At 38.0% G+C, this 26,113-nt stretch overlaps 1 protein-coding gene across 1 annotated transcript in view; it reads right to left on the minus strand.

Moving 5' to 3' along the window:
* Window positions 1-26,113, minus strand: part of LAMC1 (laminin subunit gamma 1) — a 147,000-nt gene that overhangs the window by 34,812 nt on the left and 86,075 nt on the right. The window contains exons 3-11 of the mRNA XM_026669260.2: window positions 21,376-21,506; window positions 18,192-18,358; window positions 12,789-12,977; window positions 8,662-8,779; window positions 8,411-8,509; window positions 6,885-7,021; window positions 2,922-3,044; window positions 2,623-2,812; window positions 1,056-1,168 (exon numbers count right to left, since the gene is read on the minus strand). Coding sequence (XP_026525045.2) covers window positions 1,056-1,168; window positions 2,623-2,812; window positions 2,922-3,044; window positions 6,885-7,021; window positions 8,411-8,509; window positions 8,662-8,779; window positions 12,789-12,977; window positions 18,192-18,358; window positions 21,376-21,506 — 1,267 coding nt within the window. The remainder of the gene's footprint in view (window positions 1-1,055; window positions 1,169-2,622; window positions 2,813-2,921; window positions 3,045-6,884; window positions 7,022-8,410; window positions 8,510-8,661; window positions 8,780-12,788; window positions 12,978-18,191; window positions 18,359-21,375; window positions 21,507-26,113) is intronic.

Here is a 26,113-nt window from a genome sequence, read left to right on the forward strand (position 1 = left end):
TGCAAGAAACTTATTTACACACACTTCTGCATATATCCTCAGGGAAAAAAAACTGGAACAACTCCCACCTTTGCAGATTGACAGATGGATTGGTATTTCAGGGCTGAATTAATGTTTCACTTTGAGGGAGTTCAGCAAAACCAGGCATTCTAGAGAAAAGAGCATTTCCTTCCCCCTTCTCTCTTAGCTTTCAACCCAACCAGCACTGGGATTCCTCTTCAAAACTGGGCTTGCCCTTCTAACTGCTGCCTCAGAACAGCTTGAAGAACAGCTCTGCCTCACGTACACCACAACTTCTATGGTGCTAGCTGCTGATGTAAAGTTGATATGGGGTGGTAGTTCCAGCCACAGCCCTAGGTGATGCTGCACGTTAACAATAGAAGAATGTAAACTGTATCAGGATCTCTCTGTATTTTTTTCCCTTGAGTGAAGTCATTTCCTCCTTAGATATGAGGACCCTTTTAATGCAAGTATTGTGTATGTGCTATATTTTTGGCAACTTCATCATCCTAATTTAAGAAGCCCTGGTTAAGTTTTGTATTTTGAGTGTAGATGGCAAGCTAGTATGTATGTTGAGCTCGTTCAAATTGCAAACTTTCAGGGATGGCATCATAAGGAAAAAGGGAAGAATTCTAATACCCCAAATTTTCAATGGGGAGATATTACTATGACCAATTTTATGAAATGGGTAGGAGGATTATAAAAATAATCAAGGAATGCTCTAAAATAGGGATGACCCCTAATGACCCCTTTGGGCTTTGTGTGTTGAAAATCATACCATAAATGAGTGGGGCCACCATTTATGCAGTAAAATAGTTAACACTACAATATTTTTTTAAAAGAAAAGAAACAGGCATGGAACATAAAACAGACTAATCAAGATCCATCTTTCTGATTAAAGCAAAGACTTGTTTGAACAAAATTGTTTTGCCATGCAAAAAAACATTGGAAGAAACACTACAAACATCCCAAGAATTCTGTAAGGTAGGTGCAACTGAAAAGAAAGGTATTTCTTGACATTCATTCAGTTTGATCAGCAATTACCACCAACTTACTCCTTTCACTGTAGGTCCCACGAATCTTGATAGCTGTTAAATTATGGAGCAACTTTTGGAATTCAAAGGGAGTGAGAGAAGGCCTCCAGGGGTAATCTGTTGCTTCATGGAGCCTAAAGGGAGGTAGCATTGAAACAGTTTTAAATGCCAAAGAATTAACTTGACTGGTGGACATGTTGCTTTTAAATAAGATTTGTCTGATATTATTGGGTAGCAGCATTTCTCTCTTCTGCTAGTGTCCAGTAAAATAAAGTCCATATGCATTTGTCTTGTTTCTTCTGCTGTCCTTGGACAAATAAATAGGCATATTCACAACTTCCCAATCACTCCCTGCATTTGCATGTCAGACTAATCCAAGTTAAAGCATAGAAAACAGCCACTGCTAGTTAGTCACCTGAACAGAGGACCCATCACTTACGCAACAACATGGTCATAAACAACCCTATTGTAGGCTATAGATATGGTATGGGTATGGGCAGGGGTACTTTGCTTCACATTCTAAGCCAGGGCTGTCAAACCTGTGGCCTACGGGCTGGATGCAACACACGCTGGCCACGCCAATGCCCAGTTTAGCAAAGGGGTTGAAAAGTCACGATATGACACCCCTGTCCTAAACCATTAACTAAAAAACTTTCCCTTCTCTGCTGGTGAGGAAACAGGGTGAAGGTACATTCAAGTTTGAACAAGACTTCTGCATGGTACAGAGTATCACTTACTCCTCACCTATTCCCCAGGACTAGAATCCTAAGACATCTTTAATGCAAGCCTGATCAACCACTCTTTACCTTTTGGAGAGGAAATTAAGAACGGGGGACCATAAGAGGGGTGACAGAGATAGGAATGGTGACTGTAACTATGTAAGAAAGGCAAGGACTTTACAGATTGGAAGCTTCAATCAACTTAAAAAGAAATGTTGACTTACTGAACTTAAGATTTTAATAGAACATTCAGCTGGGAACTCAGCAATAGTTAAATGCTTAGAGCTACATGGCTTTAAAACCAGAAAAGTAATAACAAATATTATTTCTCCTCCATTAAAGTTAATGAGGTTGCAAAGTGCTTAGTTTTGGCTGGGTTGTAGCCCTCTCCACCCCCTGCTGTAGATAATTAATTGATGGGGTGAGGGTGTTCTGCCCCAAGTATTATTAAAAAATAAAATATTACATAACCATTAAATCCATCATAAAAGCATTACGAGTTGCCCTCTCGAGTATAAAATAAGTATTTCAGTATAATGTAGTCTGCCACATTATTACTTTTTATTTATTCATTCACAGAGCAAAAGTTGATGCTTCCAAACAGAGCTGTATCCCTTAAAACTGTAGTTAAAAAAATACAATTTAGTTTTCCCCCCCAAAATAACAAAATTTAGTAATTTCTAATTCTCCAAGGACGTATCAAAAGTGTTCATTTCACACTATTTATTTACAATCTGAGGTAAAGAAACATTCCATTTATAGTAATTTATTCTAATATTTTAAGCTGTGCAAATAAAGAGCTTTAACCAGAATCTTTACCTCCAGGCAATCCTGACATTTTCCAGATTAGAAAATACAGACACCTTTACCTGAATGAATATTTCAGAGTGTCCTCGCTGGGATAGGAGTTGCCTTGAGCAATCAAAGGTACAGATACTCTTAGTCCAGCACCTTCAAGGATTATGTCCTCAGCAGAAAGGCGAGTGTCTCGCTTATCGACCCGAAAAGAGAATGACAGGTTTTGTCCATAACTTAGAATTTGATTTCCAAGGAATTTGCCTGAAACAAAAGCAACAAAATCCACATTCAAGTATAGGTAAAAGGTAGAAGGTTTATTGGCAAGCATGCTTATATAATCTATGTATAAATAATCATTCTTGCTTTGTACCTGGTGTGCTGAAGTAGATGGGAAAAGGTGTATCTGAGATTATAGATATTTCTTGAGTCTCAGGTATCCAGCGAATGGAGATTTCAGAGCCATCTCTCTGTTCTGCATGCCAGTTTTCCTTTCCTGAAAGCCACAAGAAGAAACCATCTTATGTTAAAAGTTGAATTCACTCTACTTAATACATAAAGAAATAAATAGAATATCTACTTGCTTTGTGAATTCTATCATGAAAAGGAAACAGATTTCAACACTGATTGAAAACAGTCTGTTGTGATTTAAGAAAACTGTTACACAAACCATATCGGGAGAAAATCCTGCTTCAGGGATTATACAAATTGCTACTGTGTGTGCTATTAAACTGGTAAGAATAGATTATAGACTTGATCTTAGCCACAAGAGTTTATTTATCAGATTTAGAGACTTGCCCAGAGTTGCTCTGTGAGTGAGATGGGTGGTCTCTAAATCTGATAAATGAATGAATAAATAAATAAAAAACTGAGAAGGTTTTGTGTTATTAAATGTAAACTGGAACAGAATAGGCCTAATTCAGCCATCTGGTACTTGGCCTCCTTCACAAATGTTGAGATTAACTCTGTTCACAAAGTAGCAGTGAGAAGAAAATATCAACTTTTCTAGTCAATGGACTTTTATTGATCATTTGATCAACCAGTTTTATATATGTACAACGAAGTAGCTACAATTTTTATTTTTCTACTCTTTTCCAGTCACATCATTTGCAAGTTATCATGAGCAGAACTATTGGCTTATCCTTATTGGTTACACATGTTCAGCATATTAATTCATGCAATCCATCTTCTCTTACTTTGCTTCTTACCTACAGCAGATAAACCACTCCGAAATCAAAAGTTTTACCAGATAGCAAAACTCACAAGCCAAAAAGCAATCCTAGGCTAATCTGGGAGCAACAGCTCAAAATGGAGCCTGACATGGCAAACACATCCCATTTGGGTTTGTTTTATCCGTTTGTGTAGCCTGGAAATAGTTTGTGAGAGAGAGGTAGGTGGCTTAATACATAATTTTTCAAACTGTGCTTCATGTAACCCTAGGGCTAAATGAAGAGCAAAATAAAGAAATAAATATGATTTTCAATAATTAGAATTTGCTTCTTGATCAAGGGTTCCAGGACTATTTTTAAATTGACAGCTTCTATGGCCAAAAAAAAAAAAGTTAAAAACCTCTGTCTTAATGGATGGTTATCACAATGTCTGAACAAATTTTCACATCATAAACATGCAACAACTGTAAAGCCAAGGTGCTTGTGACCTCAAGGCCACAATATAGTCTCAGAGGAGAACTATTTAATATTTTCAAAGGCGGCTGACTCTATAATAAAATTGCCTAATTTAGCAGAATATAATGCTGAGTGGAATGAAGAATGCAAGCCTAATGGGTAAGGACTAAAATAACAATTTGTTTTCTGGGAGACCCCATCAAAATATCAACTAATCATACACTTTCCCCTATTCAGTACTTACAATGGACAATATAAAGAAATACACCCGATGTTACATGAATATGTCCGTATGCTTGTGCGCCTTCAAGTCACCCTTACTCCTGGGCACTGTCTGGAAAAATCCCTGCAGTTTTCTTGGCAGGATTTCAAAAATAGTTTGCCAATGCCTCCTTGTAGAAGTGAGAGAGAGCAGCTGACCTAATGTCACTCAGCTGGCTTTGTGCCTAAGGTGGGACTAGAACTCACAACATCCCAGTTTCTACCCTGATATCTTAGCCACTACACCAAACTGTCTTTAGTCTGCATAGACCTGCGATTTCTTCCTCTCTAATCATTCTTCACAAGCTGCTATTCAGTGTATCAATTTTCTTTGAAAAGAAGAGATTGGAATTCTGAAAATAATTTAAGTTATTTGATTTTCTCGTTACTACTTGAAGAAATATTTATCTCCTCAAGGTGTGAGGCAGGACTAGAGCTGGTCTTCCAATTTCTAGTCTGATATTTTAACCACTATATCAAATTGGCTCTTTCTTTAGATACCACTGTCTACAAAACATAAAGAACTTTGCTATTACGTGGAAGAAACAAAGTGAGTTGAGACAGTAGAAGAGCTATGTAAAGAACTGCATAAAAAGATCCTCCAAATGATGCTATGTACCAAAGGTTTGAACACTGACATTCTGGAAAGTCAAGTTTCAGAAGGTGACAAAATACCAGTAGAATGTTTAAAATCTGACAAAATTATACTAGTTTATAAGCAGATATGGAAAATTCTACAAGTGACCGTGCAGCTGGAAAAGATAAAATTTATATTCTAAAAATAAAAGGGCACTACTAAAGAAAGTTCCCAACAATCTCACATACTCAAAATACAGCCCAGACTTCAACCATTCGTAAAATGAAAATTGTCACATGGATAAGATGGGTTTAATGGAAGCAGAGGCAGTCAAGATCACATTTTGACATGTGAAGGATAATGAAAAGGACAAAAGAGTTTTAAAAATATGTATTAAGATGCTTTACTAATTACATTAAGGCTGTTGACTATATAAATCACAACAAATTAGGGATGGTTCAGGCAATAGCAGCCCACCTCATCTGCTATTGAAGAATTGGTTCCTTGACCAGAAAGGAATCATTAGAATGAAATATGGAATGATTAAAGAGTTCAACATTGACAAAAGAGTGTGCCAAGGTTGCAGATTGTCAATCTTATTTAACCTGTACAGAGATCATGAGAAATATTTGATTAGAAAAAAAGACAACCGAATTAAAATTGCTTGGAGAAACATCAATATATCCTTTTAATAGCTGAAAATGAGGAGACCCAAGTAAACACTTGCTGAAGAAGAAATAAGAAAACACAAAACTAGTCTGCTGCTCAATTTAAAATGAAAATACACATAAAACCCCCCTTCAGATGATGTTAATGGCAATGCTAATCAAATGGAAATAGGCAAAAAAGAAGCTGAAGTAATAAGCAGATCTGAACTTCACAGGCTCAGAATTTTGTAGGAAGGGTGACTGTAACTATGAAAGAAAAACAAGGGCTTTCAGAAAAAGGCTTTGATAGAACTAGGCAACGTAGGATTAAAGTGCAAAGATATCACACTGGCAACAAAGGTAAATATTGTCAAGGCTATGGTTTCCCTAGTTGTAACCATGGCTGTCAAAGGTGAAGGCAGAATGAAGAAAAACAGATGCTCCTGAACTGGATCATTGTTCTGGAGAAAAATTTTGAGAATTCCGTGGATTGCAAAAAGAACAAATTACTCAATATTAGTGGAAGTAAAACTAGACTGCTCACTAAAAAAAAAAAGAATAATAAAGCTAAGTTTAAATAGTTTGGAAATATTTGAAAACAAAAGACCCTGGATAAGATCCCAATGCTTGGAAATATGAAAGGCAATTAGAAAATATGGCAAGAGTGTTACATAAACACAGGCTTTGGAGAATTCAAACAAGAATTGCTAACAGTCCTGATGAACTGATACCCATTGGACAATTAAGAGTTGGAAGCAACTGAATAACTGAAAAACAATGACAGAACTTGCTATGCTTTGATTAAAAAAATCTAGAATTGCAAAGTTTTTTAAAAAGCTTGTTCTCGGACACACACCAGAAAACTCTGAGTCAAGCTATGAAGCAACTGAAGTTGAAAGTTAGAAATTGTACAATTCCATTGATTATATAACACCTACTTAAAAGATTATAGCTTGTTATGGCATAATTACATGTTTCATTCTTCTAATTGCTTAACAAATTGATTTTATTTAAAGTTAGCATAGGCAAGTTAATTTGCCCTGTTTTATTTTATTGATTTCAAGTTTTGATTTTTATTACTGGAACACAAAGTATCTTATATCATGTTATACTGTGAATGTACCAATGTTTCTGCTCAAAAGAAAATAAGCTATGAATGTGTTCAAAGCATTGTGACTTATATGGCATGATAATCTAATCCAAGAAAATCTGAAGTTTAAATTTACCTGTTTGGAAGGTGGAGGTAATTTTGGAGGTACTGTATCCAATTGCATTGGTACAAACAGAGGAATGTCCAAAACAGAAACAGGGAATACATCCCCTGGGATTGTCAGAATCCAGATTAAAAAATCCAGGTTTACATCTAAAAGTAAAAGAAAACACTGAAATTCAACATCTGTCTTTTCTTCTTTCTGCATTCATATATTAAGGAAAGATTTTAAGCTGGACTAAAAGCCATATCTATAATACACTAGCTCAATACCATTGCTTCGCTACCAATCTATGTGGTCAGGCTTAGTTTTAGGGGAGGAAAATAAGGGGAAAAAATTCTGCCTCTGCCTACCAGCATCCATCGGTATTCATCTGGCTAGCAACCTGTCAGTGAGAGAGAGAGTTGAAGGCTGTTTGGAAAGTGAAACAGTATTTGTGGTGCAAACAAGGAGACAGCAAGGAGCCTGGGTGTGGCTTAGGTCAACTGTTCTATATTAAAGCTGCTTGGTTCTGTGAAACTAAAACTGAAACTGAAATTCTTCTCCTCTGCTTGCATTTGGAACAGATTTCTTTTCAGGCAGGGAGGGGGAGTAGAACTCCTTAGCATCAGAGCGTGTTAATAATAATATACGAAATACTAATGCTTTGATTGTCATTTCGAAAAATCCTTTCTTAGTGAGCACCTAGGAGCCAAGATGAACATATGTTCCAAATTTCAAGTTTGTAGGCTTTACGGTTCTGGAGATTTTGTGATGATGCGTGAGTGGTATTTTGCTTTTATATATATAGATTATACACAGCCATAATAGAACTTCATGCTGAAATGTTATCACATTTCCCTTCATTTAAAATCACAACCAGCAACCTCAGAAAATGCTTGAGATGAAAATAAAAGAAGGCAGAATTTACACTGACATTCTGAGCACTAAGCAAAAGAAGCTTGGATTATAGAGATTTACCTATAGTGAACATATCATAGCTTTGACTATATCTGTGCATTGAAGGAAAGAATTTCTACAGATATGCTGAAATGTTTAATGACCTGAATCTGTCACAGTCAATTAAATCCACTCCCATGTTTTCTACAATGTTTTCTACAGTATTATCATATGATGGTAATGCCAATATTTTCTATAGCAAATGCTACTGCTACAAAAGTCTTTTTTTTTTTTCAGAAACAGCAGGCAGAATAATGGTTCTGAATGGGCTGCACTTCTCCAAGTTGGGTAGCAAAAATCTAGGCAGACAGGTTGGAAGATGACACATCTACCAACAGTGGCTTCCCCAATAATGGTAAATTTCCAAGTAGCCAAAATAATCCCAATTCAAAATTTTCCTCCTCCACAATCTGGAACAAGAGTTGATGAGGATCTTGATTTTAGATGTATTCAGGTAGATCTATCCAGCTAATACTTAGCTTGATCAACCTCAGGATTTGCAAACAAAAACATCTGAATAATCTGCATGGAGGTTGCCCTGAATTCCTTGCAAGAACACAATCAATTCAGCACTTGATTTCACATACTAGACATTGTTTTACCTTTCACAGTTGAACCCTTCCACATTATCCTTACAAGTGCAACGCCCTGATTCTACATTGCACTCATCTGTGCTGCCAGCTGGATTGCAGGAGCAGCGCCTGAACAAGAAGAAAATAATCTAGTTGGAACACTGGGAAGAATGAAGGAACCAGAAATGTGGCAATGTTCTAATATGGATTGTTTGATCTTCTGATAGAATATTTTGCATACATCCAGACACAACTCTTCCCATCTTCACTTTTACTTTTACCTGCATCCTGCCTCTGTAAGAGAATGGAAGCCGGGCTGACACCTATCACACTTGTCACCCATCACACCAAGTTTACAACTGCAGCGTCCATAATTGTCACACTGTGTGCTGAGGGAGCCTGTGGAAACAAAATAAGGTTAAAGTACTCCCTCATAGTGATTTATTCCTCTTCAAAGTTCTAGAGAAGCATTCAGAGGTGGTATTCAGCAGGTTCTGACCAGTTCTGGAGAACCGGTAGCAGAAATTTTGAGTAGTTCAGAGAACCAGCAAATACCACCTCTGACCGGAGATTTTACAGTATCCTTCCCCTGCCATGCCCACCAAGCCAGGCCCACAGAACTGGTAGTAAAAAAAATTGAATACCACCCCCGGAAGCATTGTACACTTTGGATTTCCCTTTTATATTGTTTTTTTTATTGAAATGCTAAGGACCACAAGCTGGAATCAGGTATAAAGTTTTATTGCAAATGGGTAAACTTTTAAAATTTAGATACTTAAATAGAGTATATATTTAGCTCAAGTATTTTAAATGAGTGCAAGAAGTACGCCTAGAAGTCCTTTCCCACAAAAATCCACTTCTAGTTTTCTCTTAATAATTCCTTTTGCTAAATTTAAGAAGGAGAAGCTTTTTCTGTCACAGTTATTTTTAAATAATAACTTCATTTCAAAAATATTTTTACCTGGAAAAAATGAGGAAGGGAAGAAAAAATTAAATATGGGAGTACAATATTCTCATTATATATGCAACCTTAAATAGAAAAGTAAACATGTTAAACATCTATATTCAAAAGTTCTATTCCCAGTCTGTGTAAGTAGATGTCAATGTTCCATTTGAAGCTAAAAAAAATGGAGTCTATATATTTAAAGACAGCACTACATACAAATAATCAAGTCTTTGGTATTACATTAATTCTTCAGTCAATGCAATTTCTCACACTGAACACTGATCTAAAAAAATATGGATTTAGTATCTCAATATTTGACACTAGTAAATCTGACAAGAAACAGAAAAGGGTGAATTTCACTTTGTCTTTTTATAATTTTGTAAGAATACAGTAATATTGTTGAATAATTTCCTCAATTTCCACAAAACATGGCCATTACCACTAGTAATATGAAGTAGTCGGAGTACAATATCTCTGGTATAGTCTAGAAAACATTTGGTTAATGTAATGCATTTTAGAAAACAGTACCATTTAATAATGTTTAAAAATATATTTATACTCCTGTATTGTTTAGCTTTCAAAATCATTCAGATTGATTTTACAAAAGTACTTTCATTGGAACGGTTAACTCTGATCTAGACTGCACAATTTCAAATGGACAGCAAGGGTTCAACTCTGGCTTTCCCATAGCAATCAATCAATGAAACAAAATGAGATAAAATAATGTATAATAAAATGTTTGTATAGACAAAACTAAATGCTAAGTAAAATCATTTTAGTTTAACTTTTTTTCCTGCTATTTTTCTTTCTTCCACACAAGGTATATTCATTAGGAGATTTAACATTGCACGGCCTCAGTGGTTCCATATATTTTTTCAATCAGGGCTTGCATTTTTTTTTCTCCTGAAGCCCAGGAGTGATGTCAACTGTGAGTCTTCTATTTAGAATCCATTTCACTACATCTGAGCCACAGTCCTTCAAATCTTTTACAAAGAGAGATACTTTCTCTAAAAGATGCCAATTTCTGAAATTGATTCAGTAGACCATAGGTAGAATTTCTAGACAACTGAATGCAATAAAGAAGCTATGGTCTCTTCCCTATATCTAAAATAGCATGAGTTCTCTTATTTCCTATTGTTCAATCCTTAAGCCAAAGTTAATTATTTTTACTCTTTAAGCTAATTTACAATGCAAATATATCTCCAAGTGGAATGCATTCAACTGTTCATTTTGCTTTTTAAGTACAGGAAATATCAATACTTTACAGCCCTCAATCATTGACATTCTTAGATCACTAGGATTCCTAATCAATATAGCTGAAATTATTGCTGTATTGAAATTATGGGAATTGCCATCTCAACTTTTCTTGAGAGTGTTAACTTGGACAACTACTGAATGTTTCAGACTATAAGACAACTCTGGACTATAAGACGCACCTAGATTTTTGGGAAGAAAACAAGTCTGCCTTTGCCCCCCCAGCAATTTGCCTCCTTGCAGCAAACAGCCTGGTCAGCTTCAGCACAGCCTGATTTAACATGAGCAGCATGGATCGGACACCCGAAATACCAACTATATATATATTTTTAAGAACCCCAATAGGAAGAGTTCCGGTTCTAGATCTAGTTGTTCGTTGCTGATTTCCTGTAGCCAATCTTTGATTTTAAGCCAATATTTTCGAACCTCTGGGCAAGTGCGTCTTATAGTCCAAAAAATACGGTAACTCCTGACCTTCAAAGATGTCTTTAATTCACCTTTAGGTAATTTTTTTCAAACAGAATCAACCCCCAAAGTTTAAACAAGAGGGAATTGTTTAGCTTAGTGAAGCCTTTAGCATATATAATCCACATTCTTCTTTCTAGTCTATAATTATTTAGAAATAATTACTCAGACAAAACATTATCTTGAGTCAAGATCAAAGTATTATCTTAAATCAACACAGAGATTAAATACATATTGATTGCCTGTGTGGCATGAAATTTATTAAAGGGTTTCATTGAGGTTTGTAAATTATTCTTGAATGCATGATAAAACATGATACAGTAGAACCTCTAGTCACGAGCACTTCTGACCACGACCAAATTCACAATCCCCCCTCCCGGCCGATTTCCCCTTCTGCACCATTTTTTTTTGTAAACGCCATTTTTTTTGTAAGCGCCATTTTTTTTTGTAAGCGCCAAATTTCCAAAATTAGGTTTGGGTCACGACCAAATCAGGTTGAGACCAAAGTTATGGAAGGAATTATGTATACCGGTACCACTCTATCATGATGCTGCACTATTTATACTTGAAATGAAACCAAAACAATTTGCATCGGTCTGTATTTGGAGATCTCAGCTTGATATTGTGAATTTTTAAACCTAAAAATTGGATAACGTCTTGATTGTGGGTATGTATAACTTATTTGAAGCTTTCAGTTATATATCTAGATCCCATATTAATGTCCAAATGCAAACTTCTGCACATCATGCTTATTGTGCAATTAAGATAGAAACTGAGGACACACATGGTCAGCCAAAAGATCATTCATCCTCTAAAACAATGACCCTTTGTTTAGCACTCTTTGAAGTTACACTGGCACTGAAAAAAGTAACATACAATTAATCCTTGCTTTTATGACTTTCACAGCATCTCCATGATCACATGATTGCGATTTGGACCTTTGGCAATTGCACGCTAATAATCGCTGCAATGTCCCACAGAGCCATAATCGTCATTGGTGACCTTCCTAATCAGATTCCAGCAAGCACAATCGATGTGGAAGCCAGCAGGAATTTGTAAGTCATGATGACATGACGCCCTTGCTTAACAACACAACTACCATCACTAACTGGGATGGTTGTGTGATATTTTGCTTCGTGGCTGCTTTCCTTAGCAACAGAACTGAGGGTCCCAATTAAGGTTGTTAAAGCGAGGACTATCTGTACGGCTTTCAGCTCTCTCAATTAGCAAAACTTGGCCAATGTTTTTCTCACCCAGTTTGAATTAGAAAACACCACCAAAATCCCTCAAATAAGCTTAAAATTGTTCTAAAATAACAATACGCCCTACCCCTACCCCTAGCGGGCCTAATATTGCCTTGACTAGTTTGCATTAATGTTGAGTTCAATGTAGCCTTTGGCTGCAGGGTAAAAATATGTGACCTCTAACCATCCAAAGTTATCCATCTCTAACTGAGATCCTACACTAAGCCCTAAATTTAGACCTGTGTAGTGTAGTTTTACAACATACAGATACTGTTTCTATATACTTCCTGTTCTGGCCAGAGCACCTTGCTTTCCACTTTAATGTAATTTTGCTGAGAGCTCCAATCACATACATTATGATTTAATACAATTTGTTTTTCATATATACCCAGTACTTGTAAACCCGGAAGTATGCTACAAAACCCCTCATTTCAATATTACGGAAAACATTATCGGAGAAAAAGCGAACATGCAGAAAAGCAGTCTCCTTAACACTTACCCACAGGACTGCAGTTACACGGCAGGCAGCTCTCCTCACTGCCCAGGCGGTAGAAGTTCTCCCGACACCTTTCACAGTTTGGCCCACCAGTGTTACCAAAACAGCCTGTGCAGTGTCCACCATGGCCGGTGGATCGGTACAGTTCAGAATCAAAGTAACACTCCTGTGACCGTCCGTTGCAATTACAGCCTGTATGTCGGAGAGTGCAAACCCAGGTTAGTTTAAAAGGCTGTGAAGTGGGGGGGAGAGGTTAAAACACTTTTCCAAATTGTCAACTTACCACTACAATACTGCTGACAGTTCATATGACCTGGAAACTCAAGTTCTCTTATGAAATAAGCTGCTCAGTTCAGGTAATTAGAAAGGCCCAGAAATTTAAAAAAAAAAATGTCAGGCAGAGGTTGGACAATCAAATTATTCCTACCTATTTATGGTGACAGAATATATTTTTTTCCTCAATGAAAATTCTATTTTTATCATGTTGAAAAAATGAATCACTACTTTCGCTCCCCTTTAGATTTAGGCTGCTTTAAAAAAAAAGAAAAGAAAAATAAAGAACAAAACAACATTACTGTGGTTTCTCTTTTTCTACTTCCCAGGGATACCACAAGTACCACAGTCAGAGAGTATCAGTGAAGCTCCTGGATTAGAAAGCTGAAGCTCTGATTACAGCAGAAGACCTTAAATTGGTTTTGAATGAGAAAGCAAAAAAAAAAAAAAACTATGTCAAACGTTCCCAACATACAGATGTGCTGGACTTTAATTCTCATAATTTATTTCCCATTCATTCACAGCCAGAATGGCCTCTGGTTACACTACTTTGAATTAAGCAAACACAGAAGGGGCCAGGATGATTGGATTCCCTGCTACACCCTCCTAGTATGAAAAACAAACATTTTAGTAGAGCTTTTTCTTTCATAACTCAAGTTAATTTCTCCTAAATCTTGAGTGCAAATCAAGATACGGGAATCTGTACTGAAGATGCTTCATTGGGGAACTCAGATCACCTCTCATGCATGCATTCTTTGCTAAACCTTGGCTTACTACCAGAAAATGGCCTATGTGATCGATTTGTACATCTGTATAATTGGGAATACGGACTAAAACCATGGCCAAAGAGAATAATAGAGTTTAGGCTGCCAATCCACTACTTTTAGAGATGGTCTCTTCTTCCCAGCTAAGTAGGCAAGGAATAAAACTACCCAAGGGTGTATGTGTGTCATATTCTGTAATCAGTGTTATGGTGCAACTGCACTGTTTCCACTGGACATGGTTGACTTGATTGCCCGCTACAAAGTGACTGGCACACAGACTGAAGGTTGGGCTTGGGAGATGTTGCTTTTGCCCTGGAGATTCCACCAAGCTGTCTTCCCAGCTGTGCTGCAGTTTCTACCCTTCCCACAGCCCTCCCACACAGTTACTCTGCTCTCTGGCATGCAAACTTCAGGGAAAGATAACAATGAGACCAGACTCCCCCCCAGCTGCATCCTGTGAGAAAATGCATATATATATATACTTCTGCTTTCTTTAGTATAGACAGATGTAAATACTCATGACTAGGATGTGAAGCAGAACAAGGGCCATTAACCATTGGCTTTATTTCGTTTTCAGCTGAAGTCACGGATTTACATGGACCACTGGAATGAAAGCTGGGAAGATATCATTCTGAATTTTTTTTTAAAAAAAAATTCTCCAAGCTTTACTATTGAATTTTCAAACCTGTGGATTAGAGTGCGCTAAACAAGAAAAAAGTATGCTGTATTTTCAAAAACGAAGCTATTCTGGAGTTTAACTACTTCAGAGTGGAGAGTAATTTCAACTCATAATCAATGGGTGTGCAATTGCAGCATACCAAGCATGCCATGGATAAACACTGGCATTCTAGGCTAGAAGCTACGGCACTAACTCATTCCATGTCTGGTTGGGCAGAGAAAGTGATATATATTGAGCTATTACCTGGATCATTCTATAATTCTCAGGAGGATACCTGCCCAGTACTCATTGCTCTAGATCAGAGGCTGTCGAAAGTCCTGATGCGACGATTTGTTACTAAAAAGATTTAGCCTAAACTTATCTTAAAAGGCTTCCATTGAAAATTATTTGTGCATTATATTTATATAGATTTTTAAGCAAGACAGAATCCCGAAGCAGCTTTTTTTTTTTTTAGCTTCAAATGTTTTCTTAATTCTTTCCGGGACCCATTCCCTACTTTCCAGCCTGTGTTTGGCAAATGAGTGACAAAAAGCTCCAATGGTGGGCATCTTGCAACTGCAAATGAAAATCTGGATCGGGGTGAATGCCTTAACTTACAACTATTCGTTTAACGACAGTTCAAAATTACATGAGCGCTGAAAAAAGTAACATGATACTTTTTTACATCAAAATTCAAGAGCTTGGCAACTGGCATATATTTATGACAGTTGTACTATCCTGGGGTCATGGGATCACCATTTGTAACCTTCCCAGCCAGTTTCTGACAAGCAAAGTCAATGGGGATGCAGATTCACTGAACAACTGCAGTTATTTTATTAACAACTGTGGCAACAAAGGTTGTAAAGTAGGGCAAAACTCACTTAACCAACCGCCTTGCTTAACAGCAGAAATGCTGGGTTCATTTCAGGGGTGGGATTCCAATTTTTAACAACTGGTTCTGTGGGCGTGGCTTAGGTGGTGGGCGTGGCTTGGTGGTCATGTGACTGGGTGGGCATGGCTTGGTGACCATGTTATTGCCTGGGTGTGGCCAACTCAATATCACTCACATTGAGGCACGCATCTCCTCGCCTGGCCTCTCATGACTGTGGGGATGCTGCAACAGTCGTAAGTGTGAAAAATGGTCATAAGTCACTTTTTTCAGTGCCACTGTAACTTTGAATGGTCACTCCACACAAGCAAAGTACCAGCAAAGGAGGGGGAAAAAACTCCAGAGAAGTTCCTGAGACAGGAAATCTAGTCCTGCCCAAGAATGTAATAAGGGTTAACGGAGAGGCAGTTTCTGTAAGCAACACCAGAATGTTTCCTTCCTGCCTTCCTTACAGGATTAGTAATTACTTCTAACAACCAGTTCTCCGAACTGCTTAGAATGTTAACAACCGGTTCTAGAGAATAGGTGCGAACTGGTAGAATCCCACCCCGGTTCATTTGTGGTCCTAATTCAAGGACTTCCTGTATTACCATTTAGTTTAGCAGGAAAACTCTCTTTTTCCTCCCTATCGTTGTCGGAGATGTTGACCGAGAGAACAGATGTTGAACTAAGTTATTTTCAGCTCACTGAGCAGTTTTTAGAAAGCAACTAAGAGGAGTAGACTGTTCCCAAGATCTCGGAAACATGGCAGGGGGGTCATGTGACATTGAGTTGGCCATGCCCACCCAGGCTTTGAGGCTCCCGGTGTTTTCTTTTCTGTGGGAAACGGGTCCAAATGGCTCTTTGAGTGTTTAAGGTTGCATACTCCGGTCTAAAAAATCTCCAGTGTTACAAGAAATGCAGATCCGCAGTCCAGGAAAGCAGCCCTCTCCTAAATATCCCTTTCCTGCCTTGCTTCATGTCCTTACACCATTCTACTGATTTTTCTTCTTTTTATTTGCTGCTTTATCCAACCACTTACGCATAAAGAAAAAGCTCTACCTGTCATTGCCACGATTCCATAAGTTGTGCTAAGGGAGAAGAAGTAGAGCTTAAAACAGGACTGTTTTTATAACACACACACCTCATCAAAAATAGGATGTCCTTCATCTGAACTTCAACCAAAATGTTAAAAAAAAAGATTCTAAATTTTTTGTTTTCAATGTCCAGAGACCAAAATGAAACCTTTGCAGATCGAAATCAAAACCAAAGCAGAACGACAGAACTGTATGCCAGCAGCTAGGTGAAAGAAGTCAGAAGTGCTTTTATTTCTTATTTTGAAAGCCTTTCCCTCTAAGTAGATCAGAAATTTCATTCCTGAGAAAGGTATGAAAGGAAAAAGGGATGTTTGCCAGAAGATATGATGATACATATGATGTCATCTTATATAACAGATGTTCAGGTGTCATTATGTTACTCCTTAGCTGTACACTTACAACAAATTATTGTAAGTCTGATCTAAAATTATTTATGATACAACCAAATCTCTAAGAATATTAATATTAGTTGCTTGGCGGATTAATTAAAAAAACAGTCACCTGAACCTTTTTTTGTTATACTGAAAATCGTAGGTTTTAGAGTTAATTTTAACATGCACAAATCACTCAACCTACCCTATGACCGTAAACTGATTTTCTAGCAATTAACTGTTAATTGTCAAACAATTGGTTTTTTTAAAAAAAAATTCAGCATCTTACACTGAATCCCTACATTTTACCTTTTTATCAACACTTTGTGAGGTATGAATTAGAATCAATTTCTCAATTAACTTATTTTCTATAATACTTTTTTTAAAAAAAATATGTTTTTAATTGTGTGTTTGACACAATTCTGCAGGAATTCCAAAAACCAATGTAATTTCTTTTTCCAGTTTTGAGAAAACCATTACCATGTCACCTTTCAATCAAAGAGTTATGATGTCTTGAAAGTTCGTGGATGTGAACAAGGGCATCTGTGAAGGAGTTATAAATGCTAAGATGGAGGGTTTGACTCTGTGATCAAAGGCTGTGTTTGACAAAGAATCGGAGCTTTGATCACACAGTTGTATTTCCCATGTTGACTCTTTTGACTCCCTACGCTGTGGACATCCTGGATGGAGATAATATCTATGGAAGCCTTAGAAGCTGCAGAGATTTTGAAATATAATTTCAACTAGTTAAGAAACAAGGTTTAAATGTATTTCATGGCATCTTGATACTTCTAACATCAACAGAATATAATTAAAATTTGAGGACCAGCTGTTTATCGGCTTAATTTGAATACTTCCCTTTTCTCGAGATTAAAAAATCTGGATCATCTTATCTATTTATTTTGGCACATTGAACAATGGCTTCAATTATAACTGGTTGAGCCCAGAAGTCCATACTAAATCAACACTATATCAACAAGAACTGAACTTATTTCACAACAGTGAGATTTACCAAAAATAATCAAAGAGAACAAACCAGCAGTAGGTTAATGTGATGTAGTTTTGAGATACCAACAGGAAAATTGCCTAACCTTCTGCAATTCCCAAGACATTTTTATCAGACACCAAGAGATAACATGAACAAAGACATCTGGGGTAAAGTTAAAAATATGCTATGCTTCTGCATTGATACAGGATAGTAGCCAGGACAGGAAGTGCTACAACTTACCAAGAGGAAGGAAGAAAACTTACTGAAGGTCCTTAAAATTGGCTACCACCCTCTTGCTAGTAGGAAATGGTGAAATACTTTGGCAGAAAGATTTGGCTTCTTGAGATAAAACCAGATTATTTAAAAACAACTCCAATATACACTTACGTAAACATTCATTGGCACTCTCAGATGTTGCTCTTCGCCAAGGCCGGTCATTGTAGAAAGGAAGGCATTTCTCACAGTCCGCCCCAAAGGTATTGTGTTTGCAATGGCAAGCAAGCTTTCCATATTCATTCTTCACACACTCGCTTGCATGGCCATTGCATTTGCATCTATAAGGCAGAAACAGATTTTAGGAAAACTATACAGTTTCTCCTATAGCAGTCTCGTCTTCTCACATAAGCAAAGACTGAATCATCAGAGAGACTGCAAGACTTGGATATTCCCACCAGAAGAGAGGAGATCTTGCTACAGTGCAAGCTTCTTAATAAAAAGGACTGAGAGGATAAGCTTAATTTTGGTCAAGATTGCAATTACTTTAAAATATACCAAACCTTTTGACATCTCCAGTTAAAAAATGTGGTTTAATAATGTGGTCGTCTTAAAGTGTTTTTAAAAATTCCACTGCGCTTGAGGAATCATGCTTTTCTGTTTTTGCAAGCAAGAGTATGCATTGATCAGTCTTGACAGTGTCCCATGGCCAAAACTGGTCTCCCAAAGTTCCCATCTGGATCCAAATTACCACACCTGTCCTCCTTTTACAACTGCAGATGATTTCTTGCCAGCAAGCCGAGGGATAGACAAAAGACCAATTTTACCAATTCTGCGTCAGAATACAATGTACATCTTTAGCCAAATTTGCTGATGTTTTTTACACTTCATCCTTAAAAATAAGGGCTACCTGTTGAAGTTGGCTGCAACTCAGAGACATACATTGACTAAATGTCTAAGATCTAGTCTCACATGTCTCTGCTTGAATATATTAAGCTCCATCTCTTGCTTACTGACATCTGGATTATTTAAATAACATTTTAGAAGCAGCCTAATTACTTCACAAACTTAGTTGATCTGTTATGCCTAGGATTCTAGGAGTGAACATTATTCAATTTTCATTTTATAGGCAAGGACGATGACATAATCAGGGCCATAAATCCCATTGAAAGCCAATATGAAACACCGATTCATCAAGCATACCAGATCATGACTATGCCTTTCCCTATTCACGCTGAAACACGGAGGAAGGGCAAGCACATAACATTTTTGGAAGCATTAACATGATGACACCGTAAAGCAGCTTCAAAGTGAAGAGATATATGCATATTACTACCTTTAGGAGCAATACACATCCCTAACATATGGGAATGCATGGTGGACCGGGAAACTCAACTTTTATCTCATCAATGGATGTACCTCCCCTTCTCCCATCTGCCTCCCCCTCTCCCATCTCCATTTAAGGATATAGATATTGGCCTATCTTACAAGATTGCTTAAGAAAGTTGTTGCTATGAATAATGTTATTGGAAAAGTAGTAGATAAGGAAGACTTTTTAAGGAAGACTTTCAACTAACAAACGGAGCCAGCAAATAGAGAAGGAATTGTAAATAATGGAAAATACCAGAGTGAAGTAATAAGAGACTTTTCTTCTATGTGATGATTAGTTTCGGTATAACCCTGCGCGTAACCTCTTCTTTAGGAAATTTCGGAGCGTTCCCCTCCACCCGGCTTCAATCCTGTCCCTTCTCCTCCTGCCTGCCCCTTGTTTCTGGTTGTTGGGCGCCCGCTGAGAAATAACTTTCCTCTTTTCTCGCGAGCTGTTCGATTCAACCATTGCGGCGGGCGCGACGGCTGCGGGCGGAGGCGGGCGGGCGGGGGGGGTGGGGGGCGGCCTCGAACCCCCTCTTTAGCGTTTCTTCCTGTGCTGGTGGGCGGGCGACGACAGCTGCCCAGAGAAGGACGGCTTGGTTGCTTCCTCCCTCCCTTCTTTCTTGTGTCTTGTCCCGTCCCACACATTCACGGCTTCTTACAAGATACCCCACTTTGCCCCCTTTTTCAGGGAAAAGCGTTTATCCCGCTCTGTATATTAGTCACATTAGGACAGATGAACCACGGTGGCACAGTGGTTAGAGTGCAGTACTGCAGGCTACTTCTGCTGGCTGCCTACAATTTGGCAGTTCAAATCCCACCAGGCTCAAGGTTGACTCAGCCTTCCATCCTTCTGAGGTGGGTAAAATGAGGGCCCAGATTGTTGGGGGCAACAGGCTGACTCTGTAAACCGGTTAGAGAGGGCTGTAAACCGGTATATAAGGCTAACTGCTATTGCTACTGTACTTAAACCAGTGACTGTATTTTAACATGGTCAGCATGCAACAGTTAAAAGCAAGACATTTATTGTATTTTTCAGACTATAAGACGCTCCGAACTGTAAGACACAGCTAGCTTTTGGGGAGGAAAACAAGAAAAAAAAAAACTGCCTCTGGCTCTGCCTCCCAGCAATTTGCCTTGTTGCAGCAAACAGCAAACAGCCTGGTCAGCTTCAGCACAGCCTGATTTAGCACGAGCAACTGATTGGCGGTTGGATCTGCCTCCCAGAATACCGATGATCAGCTGTTCCAGGCTGTGGGGATCGCCACTGTCCATTGGTGCTGGAACAAGGGGGAAAATGGGATGCGCGGAGGCCGAAAATGGGGCAGCGATAGGTGGCAGCGGCAATGGGCGGCAATCCCCGCAGCCTGGAACAGCTGGTCGTCGGTATTTTGGGTGGCAGATCCAATCTCCAATCAATCTCCAATTGCTTGTGCTAAATCAGGCTGTGCTGAAGCTGACCAGGTTGTTTGCTGTTTGCTGCAACGAGGCAAATTGCTGGGAGGCAGAGGCTGGCGGGAGGGGGCTGGCAGGTGGGCGGGGCTTCAACAACATTCGCTCTATAAGACATACAGACATTTCCACCCACTTTTTTGGGGGAGGGGTGTGCATCTTATAGTCCAAAAAAAATACGGTATTTTCATAAGCATCCAAACTGAGATGAAATTTAGCGTGAATAAAATTCAAAGACGCCTTATGGATACAGAAATAATTTCTGGATCAGTTATATATTAATGTAAAGCTATAGTAACATTTTTATTATATCACAATTTTTTAATGAACATGCGTTTAAAAAAACCCTGTCTCAGAGAGAGGCTGAAATCACGCCAAAGCCCTAAAATAGTGTTTTTCAACCTCAGCAATTTTAAGATGGGTGGATTTTAACTCTCAGAAAACCCCATCCTGCATGAGAGTTTGAGAAAGACTGCCCTAAGCAAGCAATTATTTAAGCTATTAGAAAGAGAATTATTTGGGTTTTATTACTCACCGGCCACCCACAGCAAAATCAGAAATTGCATAATAATAGGATTTGAGAACCTTGGGGTCATTAAATACTTCGTCTCCAAAGGTATTCAGGCGATTGAGGCTTACTCTGATATCTGTAGCTGTGACCCACTCCTACAAGAGAAAATGGAAGTTAAACCACATAATCTAAATCAGTTATGACCAAAAAAACCACAGGAAAAGCTTAATACACACAAAAGCCACTGTTTTCAAAACATGAAGAAACCAAGGTCATTTAAATCATTCTTTCTCAACCTTAGCAACTTTTGACTCATACATCTTAAAGTTACTAAGGCTAAGAAATGCTGATTTAAAGGAAGTGAAAGGGAAGAAAATTAAGAGCCACAAATATGAGGTAGTAGTGGTGGAAAAGAGATGGAAAAGGAATTAAAATCTGTGTTAGGATGAGGAAGAAAAGGACACTTACTAAAGACAAAACAAAGAAAGATCTTTTTGAATGCAGTTTAAAAATACTAGTCTAGTTCCTTTTTAGTAAGAGATACTATTGGAGACCCAAATATTATATGACATCACCTATATCCAAAAAGTACTGGTATCTTTCCCCCCAAAAAAATCCCTATTTGCCATGAAATAGGTTGAAACTGACATAAGCAAATAGCATGCAACATTCTTTGTTCTATAATCCCTAGAGCAGATGCTTTGCTTTTGATGTATTCTACAATTTAACATGTTTTAGTTTGCTTAATTAGGAAATAATGCAAAATTAAGTCCATAAACTAGTATGCATAGTCCATGGTTCTCATCAGTTTTTTTAATAGGGCTCTTGGGTTAAATCAAAGGTCATCAAACTTGGCAAGTTTAAGACTTGTGGACTTCAACTCCCAGAATTCCTGAGCTAACATGACTGGAAGAGGAATTCTGGGAGTTGAAGACCACAAATCTTAAATCTGTCAAGTTTGAAGACCCCTGGGTTAAATGGTTACTTAAATAAAGAAGCATCACGTCTTCTGACCAACTAACAAAAACAGATATCCCTTTTTTCTGTCTGTGTGAGATCTTAAAAGCAAGCAATAGCCATTTTTATTGTCTTCCTGCTGGTTTCCAAATCTCTGGTCCTTAATTGAGCATCTTCAATAATCAGTGCATCTTCCAAAATAAAGCTAATATTATATATGAAATAAGAATATGTTCAAAAGAAAGTCATTACAGCATGAGACCACATCATTCAAACCTTTGCTGCAATGTATCTGATTTCCAACAATTATCCAGATCAATTCCTTAATACAAGGTCAAATATTCTCCTTCATTAGTACAAGTTGCATAAATATACAATACCCTATAAATACTCTTTAATAATTTTAAATCTATACAAGTATGGCACATACATGCCAGAATCCAAACTTCCACTGACATTCAATACTCCAGGCTTCTCTAAATTTTTGAATATCTAGTTCAGTGCATTCTAATAATTGTTGATTAATTACTATGTATAATTATTTTGTAAAGAATATGATACCTGTTTCCCCGTTTTACTATTACTGCAAGGGATTCTAAAATAATTAGTGCTGTCAGCCAACAACCACTCTGTTTACTATATGAAATGTTTCTATATACACACAGACATACAGAGACAGAGACACCCCAGCCTAAAACTGCTACTTTGAAATATCATGTAACATGAATTAATTCATCAGAAATGCATGCTATGTGTGTGGGAGGAAACATGTCTACACATTTTTGGAAAAATTATTTTCAGTGAAGATTTGTGATATTATCTGGACTTTAAAGGATTAGCAGTAGAAAGATCAATTGGACTTTGTACATAACAAAATGGAAAGACTCTGCATATTTGAAATATTAGAACATCTTGAAAGGTTGATTTGCTATCAATTTTGAAAACTTGATTGTGACAGTATATATACACTGAATGTTCTATGCTCAAACTCAATTTTATCCACTTTTCACTTTCTGGGGAAAATCAAACCAGGGACACCGTTTTGAGCACCGTTTCTATGTAATAAAAACAAGAAGAAATTATTATAACCTGTAGTGTGTTAATTTTTATGATTTACAAGCTGGATTTCAGAAGGCATAGGACACAGATCCTCTGAGCTCCAAACAATTACTTAGAAGTACCGTAATTGCCCAGCTCAACAAGCAGAATCTTCAAATTTAGGTGGCTCATGCTTCAAAACTTTCCTTTAAGTTGCACTGATATAAAAGTGAAAAGTGGATCTCCAATTTAAGTATGTTAATACTATTATTATGCAAGCTTGTGAACACACTGGATTATTTTAATATGGGATCTCACATCCTATAAAGTGGACTTTAGACTAACTGGGAGATATGGAGAGAAAAATCTCAGGCTCAAGCCCATTCTGTGTTATTCACTTTTTTTTCATTCTGTGCAGAATGAATGATTTCCTGGAAGTTCCATGAAGGCACATCTTTTATAGCAATGATCGTGGACATTCCAAAACTATCCTTAAAGATAGGCTTACATCTGAAAAGACTTTACTTTTTCTTAAGAACTATTTTCTATAGTATCTTCTAGTTGAAAGATACTTCAGAGGAGAGTAATATGGAAGAACATGGAGGACCATGTGACAGCCCTGCAGATGTTAAAGGAGACAGAAGTGGTTGGGTTTCTAGTGGAAGAGGACAAAATTCCCCATAGAGCATGCTTATTTTCTGTCTCTTAAAGGAATACAGGCCTTGTTGCTCCTGGTGACCATGAATGGAAAGGCTTTGCAACCCAAATGATGCTATTAAAAGGAACTAAGAGACCAGAGGTGGTGTTCAGCAGGTTCTGACTGGCCCCGTCCTCATCTATTCTCTGCCTCCCGAGTCCCAGCTGATTGGCTGGGTCTTCTTTTGTTGCCCTGCACAGGAGAATGGATCTGGAAAGCAGGTTAGTGGGGTGGGGAGGGAATGGGATTTTGCAGTAACCTTCCCCTGCCACGCTCACCAAGCTATGCCCACAGAACAGGTAGTAAAATTTTTTGGATCCCACCACTATAGGAGACAGTCTAAGATTCAAAGCTCCCCTATTGTCTTTCAGCAGATGTTGATGGCTTGAATGATGTTCTGTTTGGACCAATTCTTTTCTAGTTGGATTTTAGGTTGAAGGCAGAAGGAAGAATTGACTTTTACCTTGGAGACATCATGGACTAATATGGCTGTTGAAATATCTGGCATAATCCAATGAGTTAGGCTTTGGACCCCACAAGATTGATGTGATCTGGGACTTAGGTAGACAAATTCTATTAGTCTCTGCCATATAAGGAGGATGAGACAATCTCTATTCTTATGCCCCTCCTTTGGGTTGGAGATGATAGTATGACTTGAATTGAGTTTTCTGTCATTACAGTTTGCTCAGAGTCATTTATAGTATAGCTTAGTGAGGTAGTCAGAGGAGAAGTACAGCCAGGAGTACAAGCTCTACTTTTATTATAAGGTTAGATTAACAAAATTTTGCAAGGCTGAAACTATCTCTCCCTTTCTTCCCTACTCCTCTCCCATAAATCTAGTGAGGGTTGTATTCCACATCATCCCTCCTTCTGTAAGTTAACTTTTACATGCCAGTTGTCCAGTCTACATCTCTTCCTCCTGTCTCCCAACATCTTTCCTACATACCATTATAGTGGTTCAGAGATCAGCTTTGGGTTAAACTCCTGGCCCACAGGCCGGATGCGTCAAGGGCTGGCCATGCCCACGCCGTTCAGCAAGGGGGGGAGAGTCCCAATACGTCACGTGACTACGCCATGATGATGTGAGTTTGACACTCCTGCTGTCATTCTCAGTCATCCAGGTCATGGTTGTCCCAAAGGTGCTTTTTCAGGAGACAACAACAACAACAACCTGGGTGACTGAGAATCTCTACAGACTTTTAGCTGTACAATTTGGGATGAACATCCTTTGAATGGTGTGGGAGTAGGAATGGATTTCCAGAGGAAAAATTGCAGACTATAGGAACTAGGAACACTATTCAGGTGACCCTGAGGACACAGATAAACCTCCAAGTGCTTCAAGGACCCTTTAAAAGGATGTAAATGTCCAGCTGTCTGCAAGGAATATAAATCCTTCCATTCCCCACTACCCTGTCAGAGCTGAAGAAGCTTCTTGGATGAGAAGCAAAACGTCTTCAAAAGAAAAAAAAACAAGAAAATCCAGCTGCCTCCTGAAAAAGCACCTTTGGGATAAGGAATGAGTGATATAACTTGACCTTTTGCTCTTTTCTTTTCTTGGTTAAATTATGGCTTTCTTTTATCCTTAGTCTCAATTAAGACATCCAGTTTGCTTCCCTTGAATGATCTTAATATTACCAATTTGGATTTCAAGTCCACACTCTAATTCTTCAGCCATAGTTGCTCCCTAGTGGCCATGTTGGCTACCAAGCTTCTAGCTCAAAAATGGGCACTCTCTGGTATAGTCATTGTGATCAATAGAAGTCTTGATCAGTTTATTCATCAAGCTCTTGAGGTTCAGAGGTCACGAACTGGGCAAGCTAATTGGCCTACAGAGTGGAAGATCTGGCAAAGATATGTCAATGAAAATCCTAATGGCTAGGGCTGTGACTTTGTCAATCTTGTAAGTCACAATCTTCCTGGACTGCATCTTGCCTATATTTAAAGACCAGAATCAATACAGAATCATCTACTAAGCAAAGGTAAGGGTGGCTGGCAATATTTTTGCAAACTATTTCGGCATTATGTTGCAGTTAACAAAGTTCAACAATTACAGTCCCAGTCACAAATGCT

This window comes from Notechis scutatus, chromosome 3, assembly GCF_049901735.1.
Source record: "Notechis scutatus isolate UNSWTSFEM ecotype Mainland chromosome 3, rNotScu1.2, whole genome shotgun sequence".
NCBI lineage: Eukaryota > Metazoa > Chordata > Lepidosauria > Squamata > Elapidae > Notechis > Notechis scutatus.